General features: G+C 41.5%; 1 protein-coding gene across 1 annotated transcript in view; it reads left to right on the top strand.

The window, feature by feature from the left end:
- The window catches only part of KCNT2 (potassium sodium-activated channel subfamily T member 2), a 277251-nt gene that overhangs the window by 128105 nt on the left and 135013 nt on the right, over positions 1-14133 (top strand). The window contains exons 10-11 of the mRNA XM_074961164.1: positions 9062-9242; positions 10897-11061. Coding sequence (XP_074817265.1) covers positions 9062-9242; positions 10897-11061 — 346 coding nt within the window. The remainder of the gene's footprint in view (positions 1-9061; positions 9243-10896; positions 11062-14133) is intronic.

Below are 14133 nucleotides of genomic sequence, written 5' to 3'. Positions count from 1 at the left end.
TTCACTGGAACATTAAAATCAATAATGCAAACATGACACATGGTCTTGTTGGGCAATTAAATGATTAACCTGGTCTAATGTCAGTGCTCTTTGGCAGTCTAATCTCTGAAGCCTTTGATCTCGGAAAATTCCCATTGGTTTCAATGGGATATTTTCATCAATGTGGACTGCAGAATGATTCTCTCCCAGGTATTTCCAATACATCCATCCTGTGGCATCTAAGGGCTAGGCTACAAAGTCTTAGTGCACAGTAAGTTGCCATGCTATACATTTACACCCTGGCATGTCATATACTAAGTGGCTGTGCAGACCCTTCTACCACACACTAAGAGTTCTGTAGTGCACTTTGACCCATTGCCATTTCAAGCCCTGTCCCCAAGCTGGTAGTTACATTTAGGGTCAGATCCTACTCCTCAGTGAAGTCAGTTAAAAAAACTCCCATTTATTTCAAGAAGAACAGCATATGGCCCAGACTCGCTAGTCAGTGCTTTGTGCAAATTTTCAGTCTAGTCAGTGGCCATGCACTTATTTATTAATAAATAGAGTATCCATATACTTTTTTCTTATAGGGACAGAAAAAGTGGGGAATCATTATAAAAACAAATGCCAACATATAGATGCCTATCCTTAAGCATCCAAGAAGTTGTGGGTTCTCAGCAGCAGCATAAGGTTTATCATCAAGTTAGCTGAGACTATATTGTGTTTTATTTACTTCTAAATGGATACCTGACAATATGATGATAAAGGGTCTTCTTCACAGTTCTGTGGGTTTGTTGGTTAGCTGTTCCATGTTAAGGTTTCCTTTCTAAGCATTTTGGGCTGGTAATTAGTGTAACACACAACATGCAGAGGGAGGGTGTCTGTCCCACTGTCTGGGAAATTCTTGCAACTGCCCACATCCAGATACATATTTAGAATGTTAAAATAAGTCTTGGGAGGAGAAAGGTTAGTGAGGAGAGGAATCTGAGGTATTCAAGATGCACAATATAGTTATCACATCTCTGCAAAATGGGTGGCATTGCTATTAGCAAGACACATGGGAGCAATAAGTGTAAGACTTTTACTGATGTAGAGCTGGTTGAATTATTTGCTGTAAATAATTTGTGATGAAATATGATAGTTTTTGCTGACTTATTTGCAATTTCTTTTTCATTATTTGACCAGCTCTTGTTGTAACTCTTAGCCTCCAGTATCCTCTTCCCCATTCTTAATTTTTTAATGTAATCCTTTGCTGCATTATTTAGATTGTATATTATTCAGGGCCCCCTGAATGATTTTGTCTGCCAAGGACTATGCACTCAAAGTGGCACTGTAAAAAATAATTAATTATAAATAATGACAACATAAGTCCATCTGAAACGTCTAATATAAATTGTCCTTGCTGTCATTAGCTTTTCCACCCATGCTTTTGCAACAGCATGGTTTAAATCTGATTTCCCCCTGAGGACTGTTTTACTCCTCAGCAGTTATTGATTCCTATCTCCAGGATGCTCACAAATTTTAGTGGAAGTCAGACAAAAAACTAAGCTTGACTTTTCATATTCTACTGAGCTTTTAAGTATCTTTACATGAACAGTTTAACTGCTCTGCAGGAAGATGTTTCACCAACTACAAAATTCCTTTTGGTAAGAATATTAGATAAACTAGATGGAAATCTGCTACATTCTGCCTTTTATTTTTCACAAGATATTTACGTAATCTATTCCTGTACACAATGTATGGCAGAATGATATGAACAATGCAGAGTTGTTGCAATAGGACAGTAGTTCTGAATTAGGCTAGTGAGCTCAAAATATAGGGTCTAGGTTTAAAAACAGTGGCCCCAATTCCTAGGCTATCACAGAGGAGTTCAGAGAATAACTCAGGAAAAGCATGCATGTAAAAACGGCTTTAAGCTACCTTAGTGCTCTCTTACTGGACAGGTATATGAAGCCTGTCCCAGGCAGTAAACTACAGCATCCTTAAGGCTACTCTAATTTATGGCAGCTGCCAATGGCAGTCACTGTTCAGCCTCCCTTTTCCTTGACCAGTCTCCCAGTGCTGTCTGCAAAGAGAATAAATAGTGTAGAAGTCACTGTACACCGTTGTGGGATCCACTGCACTGGGGTGATCGTCGCATAGAGGGCTAGTCCAAGATTTGAGCTACTATAGCTGTTTCAAAGCAGAAGACTGGTGGAACCTTAGCCGAACCAATCTTCTCTCCCTTCCCTTTTCCACCCACATTCCAACACAGACACATTCACTAAAGTCATGTGGCGGAATCAACTTGTTCCCATTTCTTCTGCTGTAGTCTGGTAAATTAGTTCTTATGTCTTAGACATCAACTCCTATGTGTGTTATATTCTTTTCTTTTATACCTTTACGCAGTTCTCCACTTTCATCTTTTTTTCATTGGGTTTCATACTAGTTCCAAGGTATGTACTTTTTAAAAGATTGACAAGGTTGTGGCACACAAAAATAAGCACAAACAGTTCCCAGGAAGTAGATAAAAGTTCCAGTACATGAGGACATTGAACTCTCCAAAGTTCAAATGGTGTCTAAACATGACTGATCTTTCCTAATCTTTAGAGATTCAGGTGTGATTTTTAACTTTTCCTATTTGGTTGAAATTATAGTAGATGTTTAAACTGTACTTTGTTCTGTTCTTTATATCTTTGCATTCTTTTCTCTTTGGTATACATCTCTTTTATTGAGACTTGTCTTTGTTTTCTAATTAAAAGCTTGAGTCTCCTCTGTGAAACTGGTTTCATGCTATTTATTTCAATAGAATTTAAACTGGTAACTCCATTGAAACAGTTTACAGAAACATAAAACTGCTATACAAAAGTGGGGAATCAGGTCCCACATTTTTAAGTTGGAAATTTTCTGTCTAATCAGCCACTACTATTGCTCATTTTCTCAACCAGTGGAAGGTATTGTGAGTTTCAATAATCCTTTGCTTCACGATTGTTCTATTAAGATCAGTAGACCTGGCTAGGGATTTATTCATTATTGTTTGTCTTGGACCAACAAAACTGAGTATTATGATGCTGCTGTTCATTTTAATTTTTTTCAGTGGTAAAAGTTAAAAACCATTATGAAGATGTAGTTTGATGTATTATGTTTAAATGTATAAAAGGAAGCAGAACACAGATCTGATAATCAAGCTGAAAATTATCCCTTTTTATCTTAAACAATTCTTAATAACATTATATAGAAAAAGAAATGGGACACTTTTTGGAAATATTAGTTGCATAAAGCACTCAGGTAGCAGCAAGGTATATAAGTAAGTTTTTGGAAAGCCGAGTAATTAAGCCTCTTATAAATTTCGGTATCATAGTCAACCACTAGCTCCCACTATGCCCTCCAAGAAGTGTAGCCAGCCACAATAACCTGACTAGATAAGGACATGGCATGAGATGTATTTATTCAGATGTATTAGGTGAAAAACTAAAGGATAATATTCATGGTGGAGAAATATGTATGGAAATAGATACATTGTGTTGGCAGTTATATACCCACAAAGTCATCTATTGAAAGTAAGCTGTACTGTGCTGTGAGCAACCTTTCTGTAGTAGTATCAGAGATATAGCCATGTTAGAAAAACAATGAGGACTCTTTAAGGTACTAACAGATTTATTTGGGCATAAGCTTTCATGGGTGGTAAACCACTTTTTCAGCTGCAAGGAGTGAAAAGTACAGATACAGGCATAGTTATACTGGCAAATGAAGAAGAGTGAGTTACAAGCGCAGACCCAGTGATAAGGCCAATTCAGTCAAGGTGGATGTGATCCACTCCCAATAATTGATGAAGAGGTGTCAATACCAAGCGAGGGAAAATTGCTGTTGTAGTGAGCCAGCCACTCCCAGTCCCTATTAAAGCCCAAACTGATGATGTTAAGTTTGCAAATGCATTGTGGCTCTGCCGTTTCTCTTTGAAGTCGGTTTTTGAAGTTTTTTTTGTTGAAGGCTACTTTGAAGGCTTTTGCCTTTGGTCGTGTGTACTTGTGCTACGATGTGGACACTGGCAGAGAGTTTGCAGCTAAACAGGTCCAGTTTGACCCAGACAGTCCTGAAAAAAGCAAGGAAGTGAGCTCTCTGGAGTGTGAGATCCAGCTGCTGAAGAATCTCCAGCATGACCGCATTGTTGAAGGCTACTTTTAAATCTGTTGAACGTCCAGGGAGATTGAAGTGTTCTCCTACTGGCTTTTGTTACCATTCCTGATGTCTGATTTGTGTCCATTTATTCTTTTACGTAGTGTCCCCAGTTTGTACATGGCAGAGGGGCATTGCTGGCACATGATGGCATATCACATTAGTAGATGTGCAGGTGAATGAGCCCCCTGATGGTGTGGCTGATGTGGTTGGGTCCTCTGATGGTGTCACTATAGTAGATATGGGGACAGAGAAAGCAATGGGGTTTGTTACAGGGATTGGTTCCTGGGTTAGTGTTTCTGTGGTGTGGTGTGCAGTTGCTGGTGAATATTTGCTTCAGGTTGGGCGGCTGTCTGTAAGCAAGGACTGGCCTGCCTCCCAAGATCTGAGAGTGAGGGATCATTTTTCAGGATAGGTTGTAGATCGTTGATGATGTGCTGAAGAGGTTTTAGCTGGGGGCTGTCCATGATGGCCAGTGGTGTTCTGTTATTTTCCTTGTTGGGCCTGTCCTGTAGTAGGCGATTTCTGGGTACCCATCTCGCTCTCTCTATCTATTTCCTCAGTTCCCCAGGTGGGTATTGTAGTTTTACAAATGCTTGATAAAGATCCTGTAGGTGTTTGTCTTTGTCTGAGGGATTGGAGCAAATGCGGTTGAATTTTAGGGCTTGGCTGTAGACCATGGATCGTGTGATGTTTCCTGGATGGAAGCTGGAGGCATGTAGGTAAGAATAGTGGTCAGTAGGTTTCCGGTATAGGGTGGTGTTTGTGACCATCACTTATTTGCACTGTAGAGTCCAGGAAGGGGATCTCTTGTGTGGACTGGTCCAGGCTGAGGTTCATGGTGGGGGGAAACTGTTGAAATCCAGGTGGAATTCTTCAAGGGCCTCCTTCCCGTTGGTCCATATGATGAAGATGTCATCAATGTAGTGCAAGTAGAGGAGGGGCGCTAGGGGACGAGAGCTGAGGAAGCTTCCCGTTGGTCCATATAATGAAGATGTCATCAATGTAGCGCAAGTAGAGGAGGGGCACTAGGGGACGAGAGCTGAGGAAGCATTCCTCTAAGTCAACCATAAAAACGTTGGCATACTGTGGGACCATGTGGGTACCCATAGCAGTGCCGCTGACTTGAAGATATAGTTGTCCCCAAATCTGAAATGGTTGTGGATGAGGAGAAAGTTATAAAGTTCAGCCACCAGTTGTGCCGTGGCCTCATCAGGGATACTGTCCTGACAGCTTGTAGTCCATCCTTGTGTGGAATATTGTAAAGAGCTTCTACATCTATGGTGGCCAGGATGGTGTTTTCAGGAAGATCACCAATGCATTGTAGTTTCCTCAGGAAGTCGGTGGTATCTCGAAGATAGCGAGGAGTGCTAGTAGCTTTGTAGGAGCTGGTAGCCTTGTAGGAGTGCTGAGCTTTGTAACTTTGTACTCACCCACATCTTCATCATATGCACCCACAGGAAGGTGGCCCTTTCTGCTGCCACCCTGGATTTCTTCTTAATGTAGCCTGTCAGCAGAGCTCTCCCTTGAAATCCCCTAACAAAATCCTACACAAAAAGTACAAAGAAACCAATTTCCACCCTCTTTAGGATTAACCTTTGATGCTTAAGTTCCCCTGCTTGCTCTCCACTGAACACCTACCAGGGCTCTCCCCCTAGAAGTCCCAATCCTGCTCTTTTATCAGGGTTTATCATCAGAGTTTGTTCTACCCCAGTAGCTTCTCCTTGTCTCTCCTGACAGACTTCCCTACTCAGAAGAGGACACAAGGGCCTACTTTCCCCTGGACTTCCTCCTTGATCTCCCAGTCACTCCATTTGCTAGTGCCAACAGAGGGACAGCAGAGTTCTTTCCCTTTCTCCTTACAGTCTCCTTCTGCTCCCAGTTTCCTGGCTTTATCATCATCACCAGCCAGCTCCTCCTCAGCTAGGTGTCACCCTTAACTGACCCTGGCCCAGCCTACGGGGTGACTAGGAGGGTTAATTTGCCCCTCCCATTCCAGTTAACTTTTTCAGAACCAGAATGGCATATATAGCTCACTACAGTGGAGCTGCAACACAGCCCATCGACAAACATTCATTCCAGCCTATGGGCTGGAGTAGAACTATAGCTCTAGTATACCTCTACATAGTAAGGTTTGGGCCACTAGGTCTGTATAAGTACTAATCACACAGCCCTTCTGATGCTTCACTCTCTGAGGCCAAGGTCAAGCCCCACTATCAGGCTTAAAAAATGCACAAGCTATTGTGTAGGATCTCAGCACCTGGTGAACTTCATTCAATGGCAGCAAAACCTTGGAGTGGCCAATGCTAAAAGCAAAGAGCTTGAAATCATCAAACTGTGGATGCCAAGGCACATGGAAAGTAAGGGAGCAATGATTTTAACATTATAATAGCCCATATTTCTGTGAATGGATCTCTCTGTGCATACATACTCCAGTATTTAAAAATAACACTGAAAACGGAGCCTGACCCAAATAGACTGAAAAACACCAGTCTAGGATTAAAACTTATAATTGATCTAAGGTAGGAATGTTAACTAGCCATCTTCACTGGAATGGCATTTCCACAGTCCCCTTTATTAACTTTTCAGAACCAATTACAAAGACAGAAAAGTACTGCTTCAAGAATTCTTTTCTATCGCTAAAACTTAAAAGGGACAAACTAATGAGAGTGTGGAGGAAAGATCTGAACTACCACCTCAGTGGGAAAAAAATGGAACAAAGTGTGTAGGAATACAAATTCAGCCAATGACTGAAGGTTGAAACTTATCCAACAAAAAATCATCTTCAGAACATTTTGGGATGTGTGAAAACTACAAATGCTAGAACAGTGAAGAGGAAACTGGGGATCTCATCCATATGTTATGGAAATGCGACTGCCCACTAGTAAACTATTTCTGGAGAAAAGAAGAACAACTGCTAACACTATTATAAACACAGGGCCTGCCTAATGATTAAAGGTTTTGTTTTTTTTTTACCTGGGAGTTCTTAATGGTCAATTGTGGCCAATTAGATACCCTATGTCAAGAAATCATCTTTGATATACAGTAGAATTATGACTGAGAAATATGGAATTATTTAGAAATTACCTTTAAAACAGGACAGTCAACAGCCTCCTAGGAGGATGGGACCACTAATATGCAAGCTCAGAGATGCACTGTACAGCAGGTGCAGTTAAAGAGCTCCACTGGTTAAAGGATTCTGCTAAATTCACAGATAATCCCTATCCTTGAACTTGCGAAGCTCATCGTAACCGGTAGAAATCTTTCAGACATTTTAAAGGCACCCAAATCAATATGAAAGTAAACTGAGAAACAAACAAACCCTAAGGACCAGGTTCTGCCATTCCTACTTACAGTTAATAGAACCCTACTCCACATGTAGCCCTATTGAGTTCAGTTGGACCACTCAGTCAGGTACTGTTCAGCATGAGTCAGGGAAGTAGAATCTGGCTTTAAATTTTGTATCTATAGATACATTTTATAAAGGTAAGATGTGCTCCCATTTATTTATTCTTATAACACAAGAGCAAGGGGATACTGAATTAAATTGAAAGGCAACAAATTTAAAACTGATATTTTTAAAAACACAATGCATAATTAACTTTGCCCCAAGAACTCATTGCCCCAAGACATAATTGAAGCCCAAAGCTTAGTACTAGGATTCAAGATAGGATTAGATGATGTACATGCCAAAACTCCAGCATTTAACTCCATCCCTGAGGAGGGAGGGAGGATCCATGAGGGCAAGAACAAGTGAAATGGAATGGGGAAGAGGAGGGGTTTGGAAAACGGGGAAGGGACAGAACTAGTGGGAACATAAGGAAATGCAATCAGAGGGAAAGGGAAAAGAGGAGGAATGGAGAAAGAATCCAAGACAAGGAGATAAGTTTGAAACACTGTTTTAAGTATTGAACAGAAAGTTTAGGAGGAAACTATATTTCAACAGAATGATGACATTGTTGGGAGGCATTAAAAATCTCAATCCCCACCATGCAAGGGAGGGGAAGACAACACACATCTAAATGGAAGTGCTAGGGACGTCCTTAATGTCTGAAATACCATGTAATTGGGAGGAACTGTATCTGTTTAACTGAGGGGTGAACTGAGTCCCTAGCACAGATTTGACAATTGCCATGAAGGCATTTAATTTGGGGGTGTAGTTAGCACTGAAAACTGAAGTATGCCAGTTGCTCACCAAGAAATCAGGGAACAGCCTCTAAGTTGTTAGAGCTGAGATCCCATGTTTTGGAGTCAATTTATACCAAAAACAGACCATGTTTTCTCCATGCAGCATCCAATTAGCATAAGATACTGTTAGGCTACAAAAGATAATGTCACAAGCTATCCTGATCTGTACCTATTAGCTAACTAACCCCACCCCCCCACAAAAAATGTAGTATTCAACATTTCCACTAGCTTATATTAGTAGCTCTTGCTACCCAAAGTGGTATAATCCAAGATAAAGAATGGCAAATGTAATAAAATTATATACAGTTTCTAGGTCACAAATTGTTTTTGCAAAAATAAAAAAGATAGTTTTAAAAAGCTCTGAAGATTACAATGGTGCAGCTATAGGCTATTTATTTTGGTCTGGTATGAGAAGGAAAAATTATCAGTACATCCTGTTATCTATAACACAACTATCTTTTTGCTGCCAACCACTAATCAAAACTTAACACCACTAGCACTAGCATTTTATCCTTATTCCAAGATGACAGTTAGAACTTTATTATGAATAAATTACATTTAAATAACATTTTTAAAAAAACTCACTTTTGCTTTGAACCTGAACATTTTCTCTTCTTTGCTCAGTAATATATGCATTTGCAGAAAATAATTCTCCTTGCTAGTAAGATTCATAACACTTTGGATTTATTCCAGGTACTAGTTTTATTTTTCATTTCTTTATTCATTCTTTTTTATGTAGTATTTGCGGAATTCAGCATCTGGAGCGAGCAGGAAACAAGTTGACTCTCTTTGACTCCCTTTATTTCTGCATAGTGACATTTTCCACTGTGGGGTTTGGGGATGTTACACCCAAGATCTGGCCTTCAAAACTGCTGGTTGTCATTATGATCTGTGTTGCCCTTGTGGTGTTGCCCATACAGGTAAACTCTGATTGTTTTCCATTTGGAAGAGTTGGCAAAGTTTTGGGGGAAAGAGTATATTATCTTGAAATATATCTTGCAACTGTCCTTACTGTGTATATAATATAAAAACAAGTACACCATCTTGTATGCTTCTTCATTTTATGCACAGAGTTGGAGCTTTCTTATTTGTCTTCGTGTTTGTAAAATAAATGTGCATGTAGTTTATATATGCTAAAATGATAGAGGCTAACAAGTTTTCAAATCCTTGTAGAAGCTGCTGGCTCCAATCATACACCAAAGAACATACAGACACCATGTGTTGTCCAAATTTACCCTCATGCAGGGATTTACTTTATTGTGAACTTAAATAATAGCAGCAAAACCAATCAGCAGCCAAAGCTTTCTCCAGACACTTAGCTCTTCCTAGCAGTTCTCCCTAGTTCTTTCTGCTTCAGAGTGACACCTCAACCCCTCTTGTATGACTAGGTCAGAGCTAATTGGACACGACAGATTTGATTTGTGTCTCAGGCAAAAGTCGTCTTGTCCTTATATATCTATGCAAGGTTCAAGCACCTTACATCAGGCTGACTGAACAGAAGAGCTCTACGCTCTCATGCGGTGCCTCAGAATCTTCCTTTTTTTTTTTTAACACCAAGTTAATATACTATCAGCTACATTTTAGTGGGCATGCAGTGAGAGAAGGGTTTTGTGTACTGGTCTGAGCACAGGACTGGGGGCAAGCTCTTATCATGGCTCCGACTGAAACACTTAACATCCCTGCCTCAGTAGAATGTGGATGAGAAAACACTCCTGCCTCATTGGGTTGTTGTGAACATTAGCTAGCTTGTAAGGAGCTTAAAAGGTGAAATGGCATATGCAAGGTGTATTAGTGGTACTAATTGTATATAAAACATTTGGACATTAGTTCATTGAATTAATGCTTTTATGTATTTAATTATTCCAGATACATCGCATATCATATTGATCCCTAGATTTCCCTTTATTAGGATCACAAAGCAGAATTTATTGTGAACCGGGAGATGCTGATTAAGGTGGTAGAGGGAAAAGTGCCACTTATTGAAGTCCACTTCAACATCTGTCATAGTCAATACCAAAAAATACCCAGTAGTTCTCCAGGAGCAGCAGGGACAGAACATGATGTTTCTATTAGCCATATGTTTAAGTGATGACAATATTTAAGGTGCAGATCAGACAGTAAGAGATAATATGCAGACATCATTGTATCAAGTGTTGCCATCTTTAGATTTTTTAAAATCTCTGGGGAGAAACCGAGGCATTGTTCCATCTACAGAAGTAATACGCTGGTGTTTTTCTTACACTCCCATCTCCCGGAGTCATGTAAATTACAGATGAACCCTAAAAGCTCAAATACCAGAAAAAAATACATTGAAAAATAATCTCATGAGTTAACTCAACTTTATGATTTTTGAATGCTTGAGAGTGGCCATATTGATGTATTATTGTGCCATCCCATCTGCTTGGTTGTAAATTGCTGCTCTTGAAAAGAAAAGATAAAGGGTGGGGGTTCTAAGTGTGTCTTTAATTGAGTGGATGGACTAAAGCATAAAATATAATTAACTCATACTGATAAAGATGCTTATATTGCACAGCTGCTTATATGTATTTATTCACTCTTGACAATATATTGCAGTTTGAACAGCTGGCTTATTTGTGGATGGAGAGACAGAAGTCTGGGGGTAACTACAGTCGACACAGAGCTCAGACAGAGAAACATGTGGTACTGTGCGTCAGCTCCCTGAAGATTGACTTGCTTATGGATTTCTTAAATGAGTTCTATGCTCATCCCAGACTGCAGGTATATTTACAATACAAGAGTAAAATAAGAAGAAATTCAATTAGACATTGTCTGCAAGCAGCCAATCTTCAGAAATGGTCTGTAATTTGTGTGTCTGAATTAAAGAATGACTGACTGACTGAAGAAAGTATAATTGCAAGAAGTAGCTTAGATCAAGTACTGGATGCATTCATTTTAAATGGATCTAAATTGGATCAAACAGATAGAAATATGCTTGTCACACACAGAGTCTAATTACTTTGATTTATACCAGTTATCTTACAGACAACTAATTTGGTGAAAATTCCCTTTGATTAACCCAATATGATGTATAAAAAGAAAAGAAAAATTGGTCATTTCATGTTTTTCTGCTGTTCTGGGGCCTCATCCACTGAACTCAAAGAGCATTTTTAAACTTAACAATTATGATTGCTGCAGTTAAGACAGGACTGGATACAGTGGAATGGACACAGCCTGAAAGTCAACATTGCTCACAAGTGAGGAGTTTCTCAACATAAGCATTAAGAGAATTAGGGAATACAAATAAATGTCTTTTTCATATGGCTGACTATATCCTAATCTGCTCTGTGAACGTTTATTACATCTGAAGGAGAGCCCTGTGTAAGCTCGAAAGCTTGTCTCTGTCACCAACAGAAGTTGGTCCAAAAAAAGATATTGCCTCACCCACTTTATCTCTTTAAATCTTCACAATAATTTCTGGGTAAAATGTATTAGAATTTTGGTTCCCTTATGACAAATTGTTAAAAATATATTTTGTGAGTTTTAGTATGGACTACTTCTATTTACTAAAAATACATTGCTACCTTTTGCTAAAGCACATATGGCACTCTATATCATTAATTAATGGGCAAAATAAAATGTAACCTTTTCAACTTAAAAGCCTGATAGCACCATTCAACAATAACAGAACAAAAAAAAAAAAATCCAAACTGTGATCTAAATTCACAGACTAATTAAGAACAAAATGGCCATACTGGGTCAAACCAAAGGTCTGTCTAACCCAATATCCTGTCTTCTGACAGTTGCCTGTGCCAGATACTTCAGAAGAAGCAAAGAGAACAGCAATTTATCAAGTGATCCATCCCCAGTCGTTCAGTCTGAGCTTCCAGCAGTCAGAGGTTTGGGAAGACTCAGAGCATGGATTGTATACCTGACCATTTTGGCTAATAGCCACTGATGGACCTGTTCTTCCATGTTATACTTTTGGCCTTCACAACATCCCCTGGCAATGAGTTCCACAGGTTGACTGTGCATTCTGTGAAGTACTTCCTTATGTTTGTTTTAGACCTGCTTGTAGCAAAGTGCAGCAGGGCCCCCCTTGGCTCCTTCCTGTGCTAGGTCCATAAAGTCACACTGAGACCCTGGGGTTAATAATCACTGATGCCATTTATTCACAGGCTTGTTCCCACCACCTTTTTTCACTATGTATTGTTGGTCCCTCACTATTGGAAGGAAGGAAGGAAGGAAGGAAGGAAGGGCTACCTCCCTGCTTCCACTCCTGCCTTTTTCCTTTCTTTCTGTGCCCCCTTTGGCTTCCTTCCCCTGCAGCTTTTATACAGCCCCAGGCTAATTAGGTGATAGCTGTCTCTGCTTCCCCAATTAGGGCCAGGTTATTCCCCTAAATGGGAGCTGGTGTGAGAGGGCTGAATAGGCAACCCTTTGCCCAGCACCCTGTCACACACCTCCCCCCCTTCTCCAACCACCAGATTTGCACCTACGTATCCTCTCCTTTCTCTACTGAGGCGGCGGGTGGGGGGGAGACCCTACGGTGCAGTCTTTTCCCCCTCTTTTGAGTCAATCCCAGGGTTTGCCGTGTGGGGTTCTTTCATCCCGCAACCACAGAAACTACATTGTGGATGGCCCCACAGCTCCACCAAAACCCACAGGTCCTCGTACCATTCAGAGCCTCCTGGGTGTTCCCTTGTTCTCTCCCCCCCCTCCTTTCTGTCAGGGGTTCAGGGTTAGTCCCAGCCCTCTCCCAGACACTCAGGGCTTCTGGTCCCCCAAACTCGTCCAACGGGGCCTGGGTCTCTGGGAGGGGGGTCCGCTAATAAAGGCCTCCATCGGGCCTTGCTCTCCAGTCGAGGACCTGGGGGTGAATGTCTCACCCATAACTTCCTTCTCAGGCTCTGTTGGCTAGGGGTTTTCTACTCAGGGGTATCTACCCGCATCCTCAGGGAACCTCCCTTTTTTTTTTCTTTTCTTGGGCTTTCTCCCTCTGCCCACATTCCCTCCTGGGAAGGGGTCTCAGTCCGTACCCGCTACTGCCAGATAAGGCGGTCCCTTTACTACCCCGACCCATTGCCACTTAAACCTGCCCCGAACCTCAAGGGGCACCTGGGCCATAATTTTTGCCTCCTATCCCTGTGGATGCATTCTATGTCCATCTTCACATTTGAAATCCACCAGTGCAGCCGCACCAGCTTCCTTTGTACCAGAGAGCAGGCTGAGGCAAAGTCCACCAGGCCTCACTGGGGTTTCCTCCCCACCATTACTGGAATGGTGGACAGCTTCTGCCCCTGCCCAACCACAAAACTTTGCCCACCTACAATACATGGGTGGGCAGTCCCCCTTCTTGTGTCCCAATCATCCGCACTGCCAGCAGACAACTGATCTGGACCCTGTGAGAGCCCCTAGTGTGTCCTCCCGTTTGTTCTCTGGGGCCTTCCCGGGCGGAGGTTCTCTGGGCCGTCTCCGAGTCTCCACTTCCTTGCTTGGCTGTCCGCCTCCGCATACTCCTCCGTAAGCTTTACAGCCGCCTCAACTATATTTGGTTGGTGTCTCCGCACCCACACCTTTATTTTGTCTGGAAGGCCCTATAAAAACTGCTCTAGGACGAGCACCTCCATAATATCCCTCGCTGTCTGGGCGTCCGACCTCAGCCAGCAGGTGGCCCAGTCCATTAACTTTTGCCCCGTCCACCTCACCAACCGGAACTTCTGACGGTACTTCTCCAAGGACAGCCCTACCCGATCCAGGACGGCTGTCTTTACCGCTTCATAATTCCTGGCTTGCTCTTCACTTAGGGCCATGTAGGCTCTTGGGCTTTGCCGGCTAGGTAGGGAGCCAGTC

This window comes from Natator depressus, chromosome 8 (assembly GCF_965152275.1).
Source record: "Natator depressus isolate rNatDep1 chromosome 8, rNatDep2.hap1, whole genome shotgun sequence".
In the NCBI taxonomy this organism is placed as follows: Eukaryota; Metazoa; Chordata; order Testudines; family Cheloniidae; genus Natator; species Natator depressus.
This window is presented reverse-complemented; position numbering and strand designations above follow the sequence as displayed.